The sequence below is a fragment of the Helobdella robusta genome (assembly GCF_000326865.2).
Source record: "Helobdella robusta unplaced genomic scaffold HELROscaffold_5, whole genome shotgun sequence".
NCBI classification, from domain to species: Eukaryota; Metazoa; Annelida; class Clitellata; order Rhynchobdellida; family Glossiphoniidae; genus Helobdella; species Helobdella robusta.
In genome coordinates, this window is record NW_008705254.1 from 1,093,073 (window position 1) to 1,113,857 (window position 20,785).

General features: G+C 33.7%; 6 protein-coding genes across 6 annotated transcripts; 3 read left to right on the top strand and 3 right to left on the bottom strand.

Moving 5' to 3' along the window:
• Nucleotides 1–664, top strand: HELRODRAFT_163177 (hypothetical protein; the record flags this gene model as incomplete). Its single annotated transcript, XM_009027127.1, has 4 exons — nucleotides 1–82; nucleotides 257–328; nucleotides 405–500; nucleotides 585–664. 4 exons carry the CDS (start codon nucleotides 1–3, stop codon nucleotides 662–664), a joined length of 330 nt encoding a protein of 109 aa, XP_009025375.1.
• Nucleotides 665–1,347: 683 nt separating this feature from the next.
• HELRODRAFT_163178 (hypothetical protein) lies at nucleotides 1,348–3,045 on the bottom strand (the record flags this gene model as incomplete). Its single annotated transcript, XM_009027128.1, has 2 exons — nucleotides 1,348–2,697; nucleotides 3,037–3,045. 2 exons carry the CDS (start codon nucleotides 3,043–3,045, stop codon nucleotides 1,348–1,350), a joined length of 1,359 nt encoding a protein of 452 aa, XP_009025376.1.
• Nucleotides 3,046–4,394: 1,349 nt separating this feature from the next.
• On the bottom strand, nucleotides 4,395–9,554 carry HELRODRAFT_163179 (hypothetical protein; the record flags this gene model as incomplete). The annotated part of the gene is made up of 9 exons (XM_009027129.1): nucleotides 4,395–4,513; nucleotides 4,692–4,837; nucleotides 5,429–5,517; nucleotides 5,768–5,926; nucleotides 6,646–6,746; nucleotides 7,406–8,077; nucleotides 8,179–9,013; nucleotides 9,082–9,145; nucleotides 9,361–9,554. 9 exons carry the CDS (start codon nucleotides 9,552–9,554, stop codon nucleotides 4,395–4,397), a joined length of 2,379 nt encoding a protein of 792 aa, XP_009025377.1.
• A 588-nt stretch (nucleotides 9,555–10,142) lies between these two features.
• HELRODRAFT_163180 (hypothetical protein) lies at nucleotides 10,143–14,366 on the bottom strand (the record flags this gene model as incomplete). The annotated part of the gene is made up of 7 exons (XM_009027130.1): nucleotides 10,143–10,304; nucleotides 11,066–11,134; nucleotides 11,333–11,383; nucleotides 11,499–11,551; nucleotides 12,358–12,408; nucleotides 13,750–13,885; nucleotides 14,079–14,366. The coding sequence occupies 7 exons, from the start codon at nucleotides 14,364–14,366 to the stop codon at nucleotides 10,143–10,145; spliced, it is 810 nt and encodes a 269-aa protein (XP_009025378.1).
• A 1,140-nt stretch (nucleotides 14,367–15,506) lies between these two features.
• Nucleotides 15,507–15,926, top strand: HELRODRAFT_67821 (hypothetical protein; the record flags this gene model as incomplete). Its single annotated transcript, XM_009026893.1, has 1 exon — nucleotides 15,507–15,926. The coding sequence occupies one exon, from the start codon at nucleotides 15,507–15,509 to the stop codon at nucleotides 15,924–15,926; it is 420 nt and encodes a 139-aa protein (XP_009025141.1).
• A 508-nt stretch (nucleotides 15,927–16,434) lies between these two features.
• On the top strand, nucleotides 16,435–20,313 carry HELRODRAFT_107328 (hypothetical protein; the record flags this gene model as incomplete). The annotated part of the gene is made up of 7 exons (XM_009027131.1): nucleotides 16,435–16,737; nucleotides 17,097–17,268; nucleotides 17,554–17,658; nucleotides 17,860–17,978; nucleotides 18,215–18,491; nucleotides 18,973–19,134; nucleotides 19,406–20,313. 7 exons carry the CDS (start codon nucleotides 16,435–16,437, stop codon nucleotides 19,618–19,620), a joined length of 1,353 nt encoding a protein of 450 aa, XP_009025379.1. The 3' UTR covers nucleotides 19,621–20,313.
• Between the last annotated feature and the right edge of the window lie 472 nt (nucleotides 20,314–20,785).

Genomic DNA, 20,785 nt, shown 5'->3' on the forward strand with positions numbered 1-20,785 from the left:
ATGACGACAAAGGCGATGATGATTTTGATGGCGCTGATGACGATTTTGGTTTTCATTTTCATCACTAGCGATCCACCTCACGGTAAAATTTGATTGGTTGATTGGCTGGTAGTTGAGTTGTGTGATTTGAGTGTATAGGCTGGTTAAATCGCGTCATTTCATTTATTTCTCCATTCATTACTCTACCCATTCAATTGTTCGTTCATTCATTCATTCATTCATTCATTCATTCATTCGTTCATTCATTCATTTTTAGTTGCTGAAAAATTCGAGGTTAACAAACCAATAAAAGAGAAAGAAATGCTGTTCTTCGCCAGAGCTAAACAGGGTGATTGATTGATTGAATGAATGAATGAATAAATGAATGAATGAATGAATAAAGGAATGAATGATTGATTGAACAGAAGGTATTGACTCATTCAACCTTGTCATCATTCTTTCTGTCTTCCTCACGTTCGAGACGATCATACTGGCTACCATCATCTGCTATCAGCGAAAAAGTAAGCCACCATAATAACAATAATAAAAATAATAATAATAACTATTATTATTCACTTTTTCACAAATTTGACCTTTGACCTCAGAGATCAAATCCCTGACCGAGACAATCCGCTTGCAGAAGGCAGAAACCGAAACCACCAACTTAAGCTCCGACTCCGAATAAATGGTTCAAGGTCGAAAAATTTTGTCTACCCTCTCTTTAAATGCGTCAAGGAAGTTGTGTAGTTTGGGTCGAACGTTTTAATTAGGTCATTGTGGTATTTTTTTCAGGTCGGGATTATTTGGGTCGGATTAGATTAACCAGTAAAGTGAAACAATGGTATCGCTATCAGAATTGTTACATTTGATTTGCTAATATACGTAACGTGATGATTTTTAATTGTTTGTGATTTGTTAATAATAATATCGAAAATAATAAGGATGATAAATAATAACAAACAAACACACACGCGCACACACACAACACAACACGCACACAACACACGCACACACACATACGTTGAAACTGTAAATGGTTTGTTTTTATAAATTTCAATTACAAGCATTGTTTTTCTATCTTGATGTGATGGAGTTTAAATTTGATTGAAAAATTTGCATGTAGAACTTGAAATGATTTTTGTGAAGTGTTAAAGTTTATAAAAGAAGCTTGTAAATTTTTCCTTCATTTGTTTTAAAATAAAATAAAATAACCAAAATATATACATTCAATAAAGTATTTGAAAAATTTTCGAGATTTTCATTCTAAAACAAAACAAGTATGAACTTAGACATCAAAATATTATTAAAAGTTTTTTGAATTTGAACATTTTTGGACCAAACCATTTTAAAATTTTTTGAGCTAATAACTTATCCATTTTCATCGTAGGTTGTGGCTGACTCTTCAATTTTTAGTTTCCTCTTCTTTCTTTTTTTAACCCTCTTCCTTCGTTTCGGTCTCTTCTTCTCTTCTTCTGCACTGTCTTCACTGGAGTTCATTAGTTGACTGATTTGTTTGATTGCTTCTCCGGATTCTGTGTTCGTTCGTTTATTCTTCTCGAGATGTCTCTGGTAGAGTTCGTTGATGGTTTCCGTGTCGACATCCAATGTAACTGCATCCTCACTGTCATCGCCTTCGGCAAATAATTTTCTTTTTTTTCTTTTTTGTCTCTTCTTCCGTTTTCTCTTTTTCTTCTTTTTGGAATTTTTCGTCAAATCTTTCATGGCTTTCATTTTGGTGACGTAATCGATGTCCAGTTCCTTCTGGTCAGGTTCGTAGTCGATCTTGCAGTCCTTCTTTCCTCTGCATTTCCTCCTCAACTTATCCAACTTCCTCCTCGCCCTACTTCGCATGACAACTTTCGCTTGCCTCAGAAGGTTGCTGAACTTTCCGTACCTGAAAAGTTCCAATTGTTTCTCTTCCGAAGGTATAAGGTGAAATAAATCGTTGTCTTCCAGGCTTTCAGCTGCCGATTGGGACATGTTCGTGTTTGTTTCGTTCGAACTTTCAACTTTCTTATTTGCTAACTTTTTTGAATTATTCAAATTGTTATCTTGCTTGTGATAACGGTGATGCTTTGAAACAAAATTTTGTTTCGCTCGATTATTTATCTTTTTTTCATCGTTCAGAGAATCTAAACTTTTTTCAAATGGTTGACGAGAGTGGTTATTTTTTTGAGGATACTTGGAAGCGAAGGGACTGCTGTCCTTGTCGCTCCTCAACTGACTGAACCTGTTATCAGTCTGGTGGTTCCTGGAACGCTGCGACGTCTTTCCCTCCACCTGCCTACCTTTCCTTCTCCCATGCACAAATTCTTTCGTAACCACGGAATCATACGATCGGATTGTCTTCAGTCGCCTGTCGTTTGGATGCTTCGCCACCAGTCGCTCGTTACTACCAACGCCCATTATATTCCTCGTCATCTTCTCGTGGATGATCGTCTGCATGAGTGTGATGGACGTCTGGATCAGCTTATCGGCCACCGCGATCCTCCTCTCCGGTTGATCGATCGTCCGTGTGTTGTAGTTGCCATCGTCGCCAGCTTGCGAGTAAGTAATCCGGGTCAGGTGGGATCGACGGTGCGGGAAAACTCCGAGGTCCGAATCGGATTCCTGCTGCCTCCTCGGCACCTGGTCTATGATGCGGTTGTAACGGCTTTTTGGGTGGTTGCCCTGAGACTTGCGAAGTGTCGCCTGACTCGCTATTATGTCGTAGTAGTCCTGGTTGTGGTTCAGTGGTTTGTTTTTGCCAGTGAGTTAATTGGCATTAATTACTTAATTACTTAATTAATACAATTATTATTATTTTCTCAATAAATTCTCAGTTAATTGACATTAATTAATTAATTAATTAATTAATTAATTAATACAATTAATATTATTTTCTCAATAAATTTCTTAGACACAAGTCTTGCAAATATGCCTCACAGACAGCAGAACCGAGCGCTATAACCGTAAAGCTATCTAGCCACAAAATGATAAATTCTTTAGCAATTAAATTAATTAACAATTTCTTAATTATTTTTTTAATATTTATTTAAAATTAATAGTATTTCTCACTTGTTCCATCTTTCGTTTCTTAATAACGTATGTCCAAACCAGAAAAGATAAACTGTGAGGTAGATTTAAGTATGTGATAAGATGGATAAATGAATGAATAGATGGATAGACAAATAAATAGATGAATGAACGAATGAACAGATGGACGGATGGATGAATAAATAGATGATTTATACAAGCAACAATACAAATACAAACACAACTACACATACATACATACACACACAAACACAGCTACACACACTCACATATATACATATACACATACATACAAACACAAATACACACACATACATACAAACACACACACATACACACACATACATGCCTATAGTGATGACGAGAGATAGGAGTATGATTACAATAGCCATTACATGTTTAAACCTTCTTGTGAAAAAATAATTATTTATAATTTTTTATATTTATATTTTTAATTTTATATTTTAATATTATATTTATATTTTTAATAATTATATTTATATACATATTAAATAATAATAACTAGTATTATAATTATATTAAAATAATAATGTAAAAATAAATTTACTAGTTTACCGTTACTACTTTGTATTTTATAGCTCCGCTTAACCATCTCATTTCTCTTTTTTGTTTGTTCAGTTTTTAAGAATTTGTATAAGTATTGTTTGAATGGTTAATTAAATTTATTAATTAATTGTTTAACTAACTAATTAATTAATTAATCTAATGATTGATTAATCAAATAACTTGTGTATTTATTCATTTCTTTGTTTATTCATCTATTAATACCTAACTGAGACAACAGTGTTAGTTTATATTACTTAGTTAATACTACGTAAATTCGGAGAATTTAACACCACCATTATTATTGTTTATATTTTGTTATGTTTTCAAAAAGCCTATGTGCGTCATAATAGACAAATAAATAAACTTAAACCAGGCCATAGATAGAATAATTTCATAATAATTATTCGAGTGTATTAATTTCCAATGCTAAAAATTGAACTATAGATCGATTGAATGAAGAGTTAGCTGTTTATGAATGAGTGAGTGATAAATTAATGAGTAAATAAGTGAATGAATGAATAAATTAATGAGGGATTGAATGAATGAATGAAGTGAATAAATGAATGGAGTGAATGAATGAATGAGCAAATGAAAGAATCAATGAACGAACGAACCAAAAAAAGACAGATTAAAAACTTTCATAAAAAAATTTTGAGCAATAAAGAAAAAACTAGCCATATAAATTATCACAACCATTTGAGAGAAAATAACCAACGATTTATTAACTATAATAACAGTATTACTATTTTATGTTACAATTCATAATTAATTAATTAATTATTAATTAATTAATTAATTAATTAATTTATTAATTATTTGTCTTCTGGGTTCAAGCTGTTGAGTAACCGTTTAGACTGGTCGAATTTTTTCCTCGGAGTTTTGAAATCAGGTCTCACAGTGGTCAACTTCACGTAGAGAGAATTGAAAGGAACTTTGAAATAGAATTATTAAATAATTATGAAATTATAAAATTATGAAAGTATGAAAATATGAAGTGCAAAATTATAGAAAAGAATCTACACAACTAGTAAACTCACCCAACCCACAATATGGCCAGACCTCACCACATCACACAACAACAGCCCCACAACAGCCACTACTACAACGACCACACCACACTACACCACACAATTGCACAACAGTGGCCACAGTAGAAACGTCTAACTGAATGTAGCCGACCAGAAAGCGGTAAGTTTTTCTTTTACTTTTCTTCCTTTCTCTTTTATTACAGAGGCCAGTCCTTTCTTCTTCACGTCTGTCTTTGTAAAATTTAAAAGTGATCTAATAATTTTTTTCTTAAATAATTACAAAACATTTTTATTAAATAATTAGAGAATAAACTTATTTTATTTAAAAGTTTGTAACAGAAAAAATCAGTAAAAATACTGAAAATGTATATATCGATAGCGGAGACCGAGGCTTCATGAACCACGGGTAGATTCATAAAGACCCTTACACCTCTCAGTTTGAAAATCTGAGACAACATCTATTACTCGGCAATAAGCTTATAGATATGTGTCCGCATTTTTAAAACTTTTCAGCTGTTCGTGAATGTTATATGTTTGGACCAGAGACTATCTACATTATCGATGAAACAAGAATTAATTTCTACGGAACATCGTCCGAACAGAATTGTTGTAAAAAAATGGTGCGAAGCAAGTTGGTGCCAGGTGCCATTGTTTCGCAGGAACGTGATCTACTTGTCACTGACTGTTATTGTTAATGTCAATTAATAAATTTTTTGATCTGAAAATATTTTTTATAGCAATAAAATTGCTTTGCAACACTTATTAAATACCGGTTTAGCGTACCCCGATGTTTGGTTCATCATGGGATTCAACCTAACCCGTTCACGGGGTAGGTTGAATCCCATGATGAACCTAACCCGTTCACGGGGTAGGTTGAATCCCATGACAGGCTTGCAGATGTATCGTTCTATTGTCAAAGAAACACGCTAGTATTAAATCTATTTTTGAAGATACTTGATAGACATATTTCTACATAATAATGACCTATTTCATGAAGTTTTAATGCAATAATAAAAATTTAACGAGTTTAGTACAAAAATTGTTTCAATAGGCCCTAGTCTCCCCTACTCATTTACGCTTTTCGAAACAATACGAAATTAAAACCATAAATTTATTTACAACCGATACTAAAACGAATAATAAACTAAGTAAAATACCGGCGATTCAACGTCCTGATCCGACTGATCTTCAGTACTCGAGTACCGAGACACCGGTATCGAATTGATGTTTGCACTGTCGTCGGGTTCCGAACCTTCGCTGACGAATTTTTGCGAGCTTTTGGAATTGTCGCTTTTTAGCGATGTTCTTTTTATTTTCTGTGGTTAATTAATTGGACATTTAATTAATTAACTAGTTAATCAATTAATTAGATAAGGGATTAATTAACTTTTAATTGTTTAGATAATTAAGTAGATAGTGCGTGTCTGTGTGTGTGTGTGTGTTTGTGGATTTCTGTGTGTGTTTGTGTGTTTGTGTGTGTGGCTTTCTGTGTCTGTAGGTTTCCGTGTTTGTGTGTGTTTGTGTGCGTGTGTTACTGGATGACATTTCCCTTGTTTATTATCCTAAATAATATAATTTTCTATGTTAATAATTTTATAGGTTTTAAAATTTACAAAAATCACTCGCCTCTCGTTTAGATCGCCTTTTCTTATTCGTTGTGCACGCAAACGCGGCTAATCTGTTTTGAAATAAAATAGAAAAGAGAATGAAGAAGATTGGGGAAGCTATCAGAATTTTATTATTCATATCCATCACAAACACTCACAAACAAAGAAAGAAAAGAGAGAGAGAGAAAGAAAGAAAAAGAGAGAAGAAAAGAGAGAAAGAGAGAGAATGCGAGAAGGAAAGAAAAAGAGAGAAAAAATAGTAACTAAGTAAGTACAAGTGAAGCATCATTTATATTGTGTACAAGTCTGTTTGTATTGGAACCCAGTCACAGCCGGTTCAAACGCCTTTAATTATATAAAACTCGGATCTGACATTCAACTAATCGATCGATCAACTTATCGAATAATACCGACTTATCGAATAATACCGACTTGTCGAATAATACTGACCCGATTATGAAGATGACAAATACGACCAATAGTATAGAGCAGGATGCGACGATATATTGATTGTACATCATTTTGTTGGCTGGAGAATGTTTTGTTTCAACAAATAGTGCTAAAAATATAAAACTACATCTACTAGTATCAACTAATAACGATAATTGTCATTATTATAAATTATGAAAAAAAGTTATATCATTATTATTATGATTATAAATTATTATGACAACAATGATTTTATATGGAGATCTTAAATTATCTATTGCGATAACATATCATTTCAACTCATCACAATCCATTCAAACAAGAATAACAATAATAATTTCATAATAAAAAATGAGTTGTTTATTATTATTATTATTACCATTATTATTATTCATTGTTTACATAGAACAAAATGTTTAAGCATGTTTACATAGAAAGTAAAAAAAAATAGAAGTGCCCTAGGAAACGAATGTGTGGTCTGTTTTTAAGTTTTTCCTTTCTTAAATTTGAGAAAAATATATAAAAATTTAGATTTCATTAACATTTATTTATTTTAATAACTTTGACTGCCTGTTTTCCATAAGAATAAATAACATTTAACCTCAAACTAAACTAATTTTCAAGTGAAAGACGGGTTTTAATTATATACACACTAGTTAAAAATTTAAAATTGTAAAATGTCTGAAATAATTTAAATCAAAAGTATTATTGGCTATTTATCAACAAAATTATCTAGAATCTTAAGTTAATTTGACAAACTTCCATCGTCATCATCGTCGTTATTATCCTTATCACAAGCATCATCAACATTCATCTTTTCAAGCAGAGGTATAGTTTCATTACTAGAGTTGGCAAATTTTTTGCTTTTGCTAAAAATTTTCAGAGTTTTTGAAATTTCTTTTATCTTTCCAATCTCCTTCCTTTTCCTCTTCCTTTTCTTAATCTTTTTTCTGTTGTTAGCCAGCGGAGTAAGGAGACTTTCCGGAGATTTGGATTTGGGAATTTCGGTTGAGTGCGAGTAGTTCTCCAGTAGTTTTGAAACCGTCCTGCTTTGTCCGCTCCTCTGCCCTTCTGCCAACCAACTGCTGTTTACGTTTCGGTTTCTTCCACATTCTTGAATTTTCCCGTTCTTATTACCGTCACCATCATCTTCATTGTCGTCGTCGTCGTGGCTGTGGTCCATAGTGTCATCATCGTCATCGTCGGTGATTTTATCATTCTTGTTTCCAGTATTGCGTTTTGAGATGGTTAAGAGGAATTTTTCATTTGAGTTCGTTGAGGCACATGAGCTTAGGGACGGAATGTTTCTAACCGATGAATATTCGCTTGCGACCTTCGATCGAATCGAATGTTTTCTTCGAGTTTTCGTCAAGTTTTTTGATTTTTTGTTTGTTTCATCGGCCTCTGACATCGAGGAGGATGTGTTGTTATCTGTTGATTTCAAGAGGGTCTCGTGTGAAAAAATTAATTTGTATGAATTTAAATCAGTAGAGCAAAGAAAAAATTAATTTCAAAAAACAGAATTTGCTTACTGCTAATTGCGAATTCGTTAAAATTTTCAGCAAAGGTACTTTCACGAATTGAAAATTCCGGAAGATTTTCATCGTCAACCCGGAGTTCAGGAATGGGTTGGTAGGAGGTTGAGTTGAGGGATTGAATGAAGAGTTTGTGTTGCGAGGCTGATGGGGGGCTTGAAAGGATGACGTTGTCACCAGAGGAGTCAACCAAATGTTTGCCTGGTGAGATGAGAAGTGATCTATCCACAGATGATTCTAACGGCTGAGAGAAATACGTTGGCTTCTGCTGCTGTTGAAGTGGTGACTGCTGCTGCTGCTGTAGTTGCTGTTGTAATTGCAGTGGAAGTATTTGCGGCCGTTTCGAGATCAGCTCTTCTGGTAAATATGAAGATAACGGTGGGGTTTGCTGTTGAAACACAGACATAATTTGTGGTTTTTGTGGCTGTTGTTGAATATTCTCTGAAGCATTTACAGCGAACAACTTTTGTTGTTCTCTCTGCTGACAATGTTGTTGCAGATGTTCCTGACGTTGACGCAAAAATGCTTGCTGTTGTTCGAGAATTTGATACTGCTGTTCGATCCGCTTCTGTCGCAGAAACTCGCGGTCGAGCTGATTGCCAGCGAGTTGTTGTTGCGGTGCGGACGTCTTGGCCGTCGGTCTCGTCATCATCGGGGATCTTGTGGGCAGGGATGAGGGTGTGTTCTTTTGAAATGGCGCATTCTCATTGGTCGATTGTGGTTCGTAAGGAGAATTTGATTGGCTACCCGAGTTAGGCTGTACGGATGGCGTCGCTGGACTGAGTTGGATTGGCGTTTGTGAGAATTCCGGTAAAAATGAATTCGATTTGATCTGAAGAATAAAATTTTTATATTTTTAAATAATTACTGTCTGGTTCTTAAAAAAATAATTTTTCTTACTCTTTTTCGTTCCGAATTGAGTTTTTCTTTCCTGTGTTTCATTACCAAATATATCGTCAGACTGCTGCAAGACAAGTTTGTAAAAAATTATCTTCAATTGGATAAATTTATTTCTGAAAAGATTCTTCACCAATCACAAAAAATTTCATGTTATAATAGTGTAAATTAAATCGTTAACCTCAACAACAACACAAACGACATCCTAAAAACACCCCTCACAACAAAACCAGCCAAACACTACCCCATCAGGGCCAGCCCAAAAACCACACCACTACTCACAACAACACCAACAATGTAATTGGGACTAGGACAAAAGCTACAACTGCCACAGCGAGCCAGAACTTTCGATTGTTCTTCGGATACTCCTCTCTCTTCTCGTTCATCTTCTCTGCCAAATCGTGGTCCATGTCTTCGTCACAGAGAGCCAAAATCACAAGAAAGAAAAAATATTTCGCTACCGCTTTTAGCCACATGGTGTTGTTATAGTAAATTATCATAATATAATATAATTAATTGCTTAATGAAATAAATAATTTTATGGCTATTAGACATCTCCGAGTAGTTTCATGCAAAATTAGAATTATCGTTATTTTTATTATTATTATTATTATTATTATTATTGTTATTTACATGCATTTTTTCTTTGTTTATGTTTCTTCTTCGTTATCACGTTTGGGGCATTTTTATTTTTTTATTTTTTTTTAAATTTTAAATTATTTTTCAAAACTATTCTTCTTCTAATTTTTATTACTGTTAACTCTTGCTAGATTAATTTTCGAAAGTTTCATCAACACGCACGCATACACACGCACGCATACACACACAAGCGCACACACGCACACACACACATTGTTTGTGATAGACAGAGGATCAGTTTGAATATTAACCTGGTCATTGCAACGATTACAATACCAGGTGCCATAAGAATTACACCGCAGTTTAAAATTTTAAAAAACTCACCCATGGCTTAAAACCATTCGTAAACTTTATTTAGACCAAATATTTGAGAAAAAAAATTAACAAAGAATAATATTTAAATATTTTTCTTCAAATAATATCATTTATTTAGCGCAATCCCATTTTTGGCATTTATCGATAAAATTAGTTTTAAAGTTCTCGCTATCGGCAACATTTTGATGAAAAATTTTCAAATTGTTGGCCTTATGGGATACTGACCCATTGACGAAAACGCTGGTGAACGTGTTGGTAGTTGTTTTGGAGGTCTTAATAGTAGTTGTAGTTGTAGTAACACTATCATCATCATCGTCGTCGTCATCATCATCATCATCATTGTCATCATCATCACCATTGTTAACGTTACTATCACACAGATTGACATATACGCCATCATCATCATCGTCGTCGTCATCGTCGTTATCAGTGTTTTGAATTTGGTTAAATTTTTTGGAGAGTAATCTTTGATTTTCAAGAAAATCAAGATGACGCTTGTTGTGGTTGTTATATTTTGTCTTTGGCTCAACTCCGGACTTAAATTTTGGAAGTTTTTGGCCAGGTAATTTTGAGTTAGGCGGATTTTTAGTGTTGTCGTTGTTCGTTGTAGTGTTGCGATTGTCTCTGTTGTTGTTGTTGTTGCTCAATGTTTTGTCTGCTAGATGTTGAAATATTATTAAAAAATGTTTCAGCTGAAAAATCTATCTACTAAACAGTCAACGAATCGACTAATCACCGACTAATCAGTCAATCAACCAACCATCCAATCAACCAACCAATCTATCAACCAGCTAATCAATCACTCAATTGACCAACCAACCAACCAACTAATTAATCAACCAATCAATCAACCAACCAACAAGCCAACCAATTAACCAAGCAACCAGCTAATCAATCTTTCAATCGACCAACCAATCAATCAACCAGCTAATCAATCACTCAATTGACCAACCAATCAACCAATCAGTCAACCAATCAATCAACCAATCAATCAACCAATCAGTCAATCAGCCAACCAACCATTTGATTGGACTTTAGAATGTTTGGAAGCCTTCTTATTGCCGAACTTAATCGTTGATGAAACTGACCACGGCCCTTTTTTCTAGAAGAAAAAATTTCCCATAATTAGTTATAATAGATTATAATTATAATTAACCAAAAATAATTCAGCCGTATTAGTAGTAGTAGTAGCGGTATTAATATAGTAGTAGTAGTAGTAGTAGTAGTAGTTGTTGTTGTTGTTGTTGTTGTTGTTGTTGTAGTAGTAGTAGCAGTAATAACAGCAGTAGTAGTAATATACCTGTTCATTTTTATCGAATTCTTTTCTCACGTTATTTTCACTGACTATGATCTAATGAATGATAACATTAATAATAATAACGATGAAATAATATTTTTATTATATTATTATTATTATTCTATTATTATTATTAATTATGTCAAACATAATAATTTAAGTTTTTGACCTTAGCATTTTTTGGCTTGTTCACAAGAGCCTGATAGAAAATCATATTTTCAACTATGAATAGTTATTTGTATTGAATGAATGAATGGATGAATGAATGAAGAACGAACGGACAAACGAACGAACGAATGAATGAATGAATAGATGAATGAATGAACGATTGAATGAATGAAGGAAGTACACAGGATCTAACAGTCTGATAACTTAACAAATAAATGAATAAAAATGAGTATGTATGTGTGTGTTGGCCTGTGCAATTGTACATGGTGTATGTTGAGGTGTGCGTGTGTGTGTATGATGTTTGTGTGTGTGTGTGTGTGAGTGAGTGTGTGTGTGTGTGCGTGTTCAAGTTTACTTCTTTTTCTTTTCTATCGCTCTCTTCTTTCAATCTCCTCATTTTTTCCCTCTGTGGTTGATGCAGTTTTGTTGAAGTCGTTGATGATGATGATGTTATTGATATTATTATTATTATTATTAATTATTAATTATAAATATTGTTATTGTTATTATTTTATTATGTCTCTTAGTTGCGTCATAGCCATGAAATTAACCAATAACCATTACAGAGCAACAACTGAATTAACTAACAACTTTCCTATATAGATAGCAAATAGGAAATTTGTATGAAATAAATTCATTTATTTCTTCGCTTTCTTCTCACCCTCTTTCTTCTTCCCTCTCTTTCTTTCTCTCTTTCTTTTTCTCTCTCTTTCTCTCTCTCTCTCTCTTCCTTTCCCATCTTCTCTCTCTCTCCCTTTATTTTTATTTACCAATAGAAGAATGTTAAACAACTCTTTCTATCTATCATAATTTAATTTTTTTATTCTTTTATTCCCCTCACTTTACCGTCATTCTCTCACCATATCCTTCCACCCTTGTGAGTTCATCTGTTCTTTGGCTTCCAAGATTCTCTGTCAAAAATGTTTAGTTAGATTTTTATTTTTGGTTTTTTGCTCGTTTATCGTTATTCATTCGTTAGTTCATCCATTCATTCACTCATTCATTCATTCATTCAATCGTTCGTTCATTCTTTCATTCATTCATTCATTTATCAAAAACCTTATTCAGGGTGGCCAGTTTTTTTTTCCTCCCTTCAATCTCATCCTTTTCGCCGTATTAATAACAAAAATTATAAAAATATTTAATTCGTAAATTTAATAAAATACATATTCATTCATTCATTTTTTTTTATTCATTCATTCATTTTTTTTTATTCATTCATTCATTTTTTTGTTCATTCATTCATTCATTCATTTAATTTCTCATTCACTCATCTGATCGTTAGTTCATTTTCTCACCAATTAATTCATCCGTTCGGTCAATCTGTCAATCAAACTTCTTTGTACTTTCATTCTGTCATTCATTAACTTTATCTTTCATTCATTCTCTCATTCATTCACTTTATCTTTCATTCATTCTCTCATTCATTTATTCATTCATCATATTTTCCTTCTCATCTTTAGAAAGAATAATTGAAAAAATAACTGTGAACCACTTGGCAGAAAAGGATATGATATTCAAGAGCCTACAAGGATTTATGGATGAGCGTTCTTGCCTAAAAATTTGCTCGACTTTTTTGTAGATGTTTGTGAAAATTTAGACAAAAAGAAAGCAGTGGATATTGTGTACTTGGATTTTGTTAAGGCTTTCGATAAGGTACCGCATAAACGTTTGGCCTTAAAATTAGAGACAAGTGGAATCACAGGAAACAAACTCAAGTGGATTTCTAACTGGTTACAAGATAGACGGCAAAAAGTTGGTGTTAGAGGAAGTTTCTCAAACTGGAGCAGTGCTACAAGTGGGGTTCCTCAAGGACCCGTATTAGGATCGTTGCTATTTGTAATACACATCAACGATATTGGTTTACGACTAAAGTTAAAAATTTGCAGATGACACTATTATGAGCTGTTGTAGAAAATATGCAGATGAGCAGAGGATTGGCAGATGGTATTCAACAACAACAAATGTGCATATGGGAGAGCGACAACAAGGCAAACGTATTCAAACTTGGAGACACAGCACTAAAAAAGGTTTTCAGCTGCCGAGTTTTCAACGTGTAGAACAAACTGGGAGATGAAATAATATGCGCAGAAACAACTAATAACTTTAAAGAAAACCTGGCAAAAGTAGAATGCTAAATAAAAGTCTCAAAGTCTGTTACAGACTTAGTCTTCTTGGATCACTGTAAAAAATCTTTGTTATGTTATGTTATTCATTCGTTCTTGCATTCATCTGTAGTTAAAAATAGAAACTTGCGTCATTAAGTTGTGGCTCTAGGAATGATTTGTCGATGAAGAATATGTAGATGAGGACGATGCTGCATTTTGGAGTTTTCGTTGGAAATAATAAGAAATAATAATAATAGCAATAGTAATAATCACTGACGAACTAATTGATTGATTGGTTGTTTATTAGATTGGTTGGTTAACTAATGGTTGATTAATTGATTATTCGCTGGATTATTGAATCGAGTAATCAAATTATTGAACGAACAAACAAACGAACGATCATACGAACGATTGAACAAACAAATGAATGAATGAATAGATCAATAAAAATATTTTAATCAATCAGATCTCACTAGCCCCATAAAAATTATTAAGCAGCTGATAACGGCCACTATGTAAGTCCAGTACGATCCGTTCGGAATGTTATTTGGTTCCGAAATATTCTTAACGAAATTCTCAACTAGATCGCTTTTATCGTCTCGTTTCAATCTTCTAAGAACCGTTAAGTTATTATCATTTATTCCGCTACTTTCATCCCGTTTCGTATCGTTATTATTGTTTTCTCGTTTCGTTTTATACCGGTTGTCATTGTTACTATTATAATTATAGCTAGTGTTATTGTGACTGCTGTTATCGGTCATAATGATATTATTGTTAGCTTTACTGTGATTATGATTATTGTTATTGTTGTTGTTATATCTAGCGGCCGACAACACAGAAAGAACAATTGCTGATGAGGTGATAAGCGATGTGACAAAATTTATATGCATATTTTTATTATATTAATTGATTGAGTGCGTGTTTAATAAGTTAACTGTTTGGCTGGCTGGCTGATTGGTTTACTGAATGAAAAATTGATTGATCGATCGAGCGATTGATTGATTAATTAATTGATTGATTGACTGATTGATTGATAAGTACATATATACGCAATGTTGTGTTTTGATTTTTGTTTGAAATAAATAAACAACCTGATTATATAAATTACGTCATAAAAAAAATTAATAATAATAATATTAATAATAATAAGGTGTCATTTACATAGCGCTTCGAAAATGACATTAAGGCGTTAAATAGATGGTTTATGTGGACCATTTTCAAAAAATTTTTCAATAATCAGTTTAAACTTGGTAGTAACATCTCTGTCCGTCTGTCTGTTTGTCTATCTGTCTGTTTGTCTATCTCTCTGGTGGTCTCTTTATCCGTCTGCCAATAAGATAAAGCGGGCAAAGTTCAGTTAATAACAACAACAAAGGAATACCGCAATTGTGAGTTAATCGATTGATCCGTTGTGCCATAGTGCAAAGTTAAAAAGAATACTATAATTAACTTTATTGCGATTTTCAAAGTTAATCTATTATTCACTTTATTGCGATTTTCAAAGCTGATAAAATTCCTTTGTTAGTTTGTCTGCCGCTGTCTAGCATTCTTATATAACTGAGACCGAGCTGTTTAATTGTGAAAGCTCAGTCGTCGCCAAATTACAAGCTACAGCTGGCAATGGTTTCAAAATGAATATGGCGCATTCGAACAGTTTGAATGATGTCAAACAAATCGCCGTTAGATTCGTCAACATCTTCCAAGAGGAACAATCGTCTATTCAAATTCATAAATATAAAAAAGTTCTCAAAAAGTATTGTAAGCGTAAGAGATGCTCCCTCTCTGCAGATGATATTGAAAACTTGGCAGCGTTCATCGCCGCGAACAATGGTTTTGTGGAGGATGGAGGCTGCAGTTGGATGGATGCTTTTCAGAAGATAGCATTCAAGGATCAATATCAAATGATTAAACTGGCACAAGATACTTATTACCGAAAAAGGATAAAAAAGTCTAAGCCGGTCGTCCGCAAATATAAATCTGGGGATTTTAAAATTTCTGTACATCATACGGATAATTGTTTTCCAAATCTAGACGAAGTTTCTTATACACTGCCCTATTTGAGAAATCATTTTCCAACTGATACGTGTGTGGTGTGTTTGGAGAAATTTAAGGATGGTGAATTTGTGCGTCAGCTTCCCTGCGCTCATGTTTTTCACCATACCTGTCTGGATGGCTGGATTCAGAATAAAACAAACTGCCCGTCTTGTAGGAGGGTGTTGATCATAAAATTTACAAGCTCCTATCAATGCGTCAATTGGGAAGCTGGGAGAAATAGAAAAAATATCGAAATTCATATGCTCACTAGACCGAAATTTAATTGAAATGATAGTTTTCATGTTTTATCATTTATTTTGTTTTTCATGTTTCTTTTTAAAATGACTGTTGCGAACTTTTCATTTGAGATTATCTTGTTAACTTTTAATAAGATCCTATTATATTAATACTGTATACTGTTATGTAATTAGGTAATATTTTGACTTGATTGTTAAATCAGTATTCACTTTTAAACTTTGTAAACAAACGTTCGTCGCTTCCCGTTTTATTTTTAATTAATTATAAAATTACTTTTAAAAATTAATTAAATGTTTAATTAAATCAACTAATATATATTGATTTTATAATGTTTATTTATATGGAAATATGATTGAATGCTGTCACTTTCTGAATGTAATAAAAAACTAATAAAAATATTAAAATAAAAATAGTAACTGTCTTCTTCAGTTTGTTCCTGTTCGTCTGTGTCTTTTTTGAATTTTTGACAAAAGTAAAATCAAAATTATAAATAAAATATAAAAATTTAAAAGTTTCAATATTTAAGAACCGAACGAAATGCCTATTCATCGCACCATTAAAAACGTTGTCAAGAACTACACACCTGCAGAGGTGAAGGTTAGGGAGGCCACGTCGAACGATCCGTGGGGCCCAGCCACGACACTATTGAACGAAATTGCTGAGTTAACGCACAGCTCCATTGCGCTGCCTGAAATTATGAACATGATCTGGAAGCGAATTAGTGATCAGGGAAAAAATTGGAGGCATGTTTTGAAAGCTCTGAATTTGTTGGAATATTTGTCAAAAGTTGGGGCCCACCAGGTGGCTGAGAATTGTAAATCTCATATACACACCTTGCAGGTTTTTTAAAATTTGGTTTAATTAGGTAAATTAGAGTAAAAGTTATGGCAAAATTTGACTTTCTAGATTACTAAATTACTATATTAATATTAATTAACATGTATATGTAGGGTGGCATTAGTAAATATTCACTCATTTTTTATAAATACTTATGTATGTGTGTAATTTAAGTTAAACTGATAAATCCATATTTAAATTTCTAGAAGATTTCTTATTCATAACAATTTGGCAGTCATTTTTGCCAAATTAGAATGAAAGTGAAATAATAAAATTTTAATGAAAATTTAATGTAAATAATTAAAATACACAAAAATATTTGAAAAAATACCCCTAAATAATTTACGAATTCTAAAAAATAGCTACTCGGGGAATTCCAGCACTTTGAAGAGGGCAAAGATTACGGAGCCAGCATCAGAGAAAAATCGAAACAATTTGTATCTTTGTTGAGAGATAATGAGAGATTTAAGAACGAAAGATCAAAGGCCCTGGCAGCCAAGGAAAGATTAGCACAATCTTCAGGATTAGGGGTGGGTTTATATGTGGATTGGAATTAAGATGATGGATATTATTATTATTATTATTCTTTTTATTATTATTATTCTTTTTATTATTATTTTTATTAGATGACCTCCAGAAAAATGACCCATTCAACATCTGATAGATATCTATCTTCATCAGGTAACCATCTAATCAATCAATCAGACAACAAATCAATTAAATCAATCATTCAACCAATTAATTAATTAATCAATCAACCAATTAATCAATTAAATCAATCAACCAATCAATTAATTAACCAATCAACTAACCAATCAGCTCGAAGCACATCAAATGCCCCACAGCTCAGTTCGGAGTTTGAAGCTGTCCGTCCATCCAGTTTTGGAGAGGAGGATCTGCAACTGCAGCTAGCACTAGCCATGAGTAAGATGATGATGGTGATGATTGTGGTGGTGATAATGGTGGTGATGATGATTATGGGAGTGACAACGACTGACGATGCTGAATACATTAATGATGATTATATTGTTGTGAAGTTTAGAGTAATGATTGCTCTCTTCATTCATTTATTCTCTCTTTCATTCACTCACTCATTTTTCCATTCATTCACTCATTCATTCACAGGCAAGGAGGAGCACGAAGGGGAGATGAAAAGAAGGAAGGAGGATGAGTTCAAACTGCAGATGGCGCTGGAGGAGAGTAAGAAGATAAGTTCAGAGGTCAGATGGAAGGATGGATGGCTGGTTGAATGAAAGAAAGAATGAATGAATGAAGGAAGGTAAAAAATGAATGAGTAGACAGACGGATGAACGAATGAACTAAGTACCAGGTCATTGACCAATCATCATCCTTCATTTCGTTGATGCAGTTCCAGAAGACCCTGCAGACCTTCAATGACGACTTCACTGAGCAAGTTCGCATCTCGTCACCTCCCCCACCATCATCATCTGCAGCAGCTTCCCAGCAGCAGCAGCAGCAGCAAGCGTCATCTTTTCTTTTCTCATCCCCTATCAAACAGCTATCACCTCCATCATCATCATCATCCCAGCAGACGTCATCATCGTCGTTTCTACCATCGTCACTAACCTGGGATTCGAATCTTCACCATACAGCAGCAGCTCCAGCAGCATTAAACCTTGACCCTTGGAGTTCACCGACCTCGAATAACCTTTCGAATAACCATCAACAGCAGCCGGCTTCTGATCCCTGGGGTTTACCTGCTAGTGATCCGTGGTCTAGTTCTTCTGTTGCTAATGGTTAGGGTTGTTGCTGATTGTTAGGGTATGATTGTTTGTTTGTTTGTGTGTGTGTTTGTGTGTGTGTGTGTAGATGTGTATGATTTTTTGTTTGTATGCGTGTGTTTGTATCAAATAATATTTTCGTTTTCCATCTTTTTCACCATTTGCGAAACTTTCTTTTACCAGCTTCTTGGACCTCCCCATCCAAGAACACCAGCAGCAACATGCAAACAACAGCAGCACAACAACAACAACAGCAGCAACAAAGACCAAATAGATGATGAATTCGATCTTCTCTGCAACCGTCCACTGGCGAAATTGGACGAAGATGTCGACAAGTTGAACGCTGTCGATGTCAACTCGATGAGTAACGATCCGTTTGGTAGATTGGGAGGTTGAGTTTTTCATTTTTCGATTCATTCAAATAGACCAATCATGAAATTAATAAATTCAAATTGACCAATCTTGAAATTAATAAATTCAAATTTACCAATCACAGAGGACCTTCTATCCGGGACAGTGTGGAGTACTGGCAGCTCATTGGCTGACGGTTCGAAAGATGACCAATCGAAAAAGAAGATGAAGTCGGTCGAGGACTTTCTTGGCGAGAATTCCAATCTCGTTAATCTCAATGATCTGATATCCAAGCCTCCTCCATCTAGTTGGAATTTTGTTGTGTTTGTTGTTGGTGTGTTTGTCGTTGTTGGTATGTTTGTTGTTGGTGTGTTTGTCGTTGTCTGTGTGTTTTTCGTTGTTGCTGTGGTTGTCGTTGTTGCTGTGTTTGTTGTTGTTGCTGTGTTTGTTGTTGTTTGTGTGTTTGTTGCTGTTGGCATGTTTGTTTGTCGTTGTTAGTTGTTCTTTTGTTTATTTTCCCTTTATTGGTTGTGATGATAAGAACATTGAGAAATTTTACTTTTATTATTATATTACAGCAATAGCCAATCCATTCATGATGACGTCACTGAATACTCGTCAGGCGACGGCCAATCAAATGGCAGCTTCGTTGCCTACTGCAGCCCATGGCGGCGGCCCTAGTAACATTTGGTCGACTCCCATTGGTCAAGTTCAGCCTATCTTACCGGCAAATCAGAGTCAAGCATTTGTGCTCATGCAGAATTATCCACAGCAAAATAATCCATTTTTATGAATGAATGAATGAATGGATGGATAGATAGATGGATGAATGAATGAATGAGTGAATGAATGAATGAATGAATGAATGAATGAATGAATGAATGAATGAATGAATGAATGAAATGATAGATGGATAAAGGAACGAACAAATAAGTGTATGGGAAATTTAATTTATGAATGTTTCAATGAATACCTTTGTGACGAATGGGATGAATAAATAAATATAAGAATGATTGAATGCATTGGTGAATAAATGATTGAACGAATAAATGATTGAATGAACCTGTGAATGAACAAATGAACGAAACATAATTACATGCAGAAATGAATAAAACATGTAATTAATTACCAAACAAATTTTGTCAAAAGAAGCGAGAGAGATAGAGAGGGAGAGAGAGAGTAAACGAAACTTCATTTTCAATAGATAGATTTACTGTAATCAATTAACTTGCAATCTATCCATTATTCAAACCATTTTTTAAGATTTTTGTCGTCCTTAATCTGTGTTATGAAAATTTTTTGTTTTCGAACGAAGATCCCAGGTACGTAAATCCGTAGTAGAGTAGCTTCCGTTTGTTGCCAGCTGTCCGTCCGGACGACTGAGTGGGCATTGCGGAATAAATTAGAACTCTAGTCTGCTTGGGTGGTTTTTGTCGCTTTAATGTTTTCATAATATTGACGACGATGCGTGTTTCTGTACCTCTGTTTGTATCTTCGTTTGTGTGTTGGTATGCGTATGTGTGCAAATATGTGTGTGTGTGCTTATATATGTGTGTGTGTGTGTGTGTCTACATAAGTTATTGACTAACAAGTTTAACAGCTTTATTACTTAATTAGCACAGTGTTTTTACATGTATACTTTACTTTTTCTATGATAATGAAGTGAAATCTATACGACTCGTACACATTCACACATACACACACACATACACACACACACACACACACACACACACACACATGTATATAACATTCAGTTTAAACATTCGTTTATTTTTATTCATTATACGCAATCTATTATATAAGGATATCTTTATAATTTGTCATAAAATTTGCTATTATTTTTATTACAAAATGTTTTTATAGTTTGTTTTATAATTGATTGATGATTGATTGATTGATTGAATAATAATTTGATTGATTGATAAATCTTATTATATGTATATACAAAAGTAAAT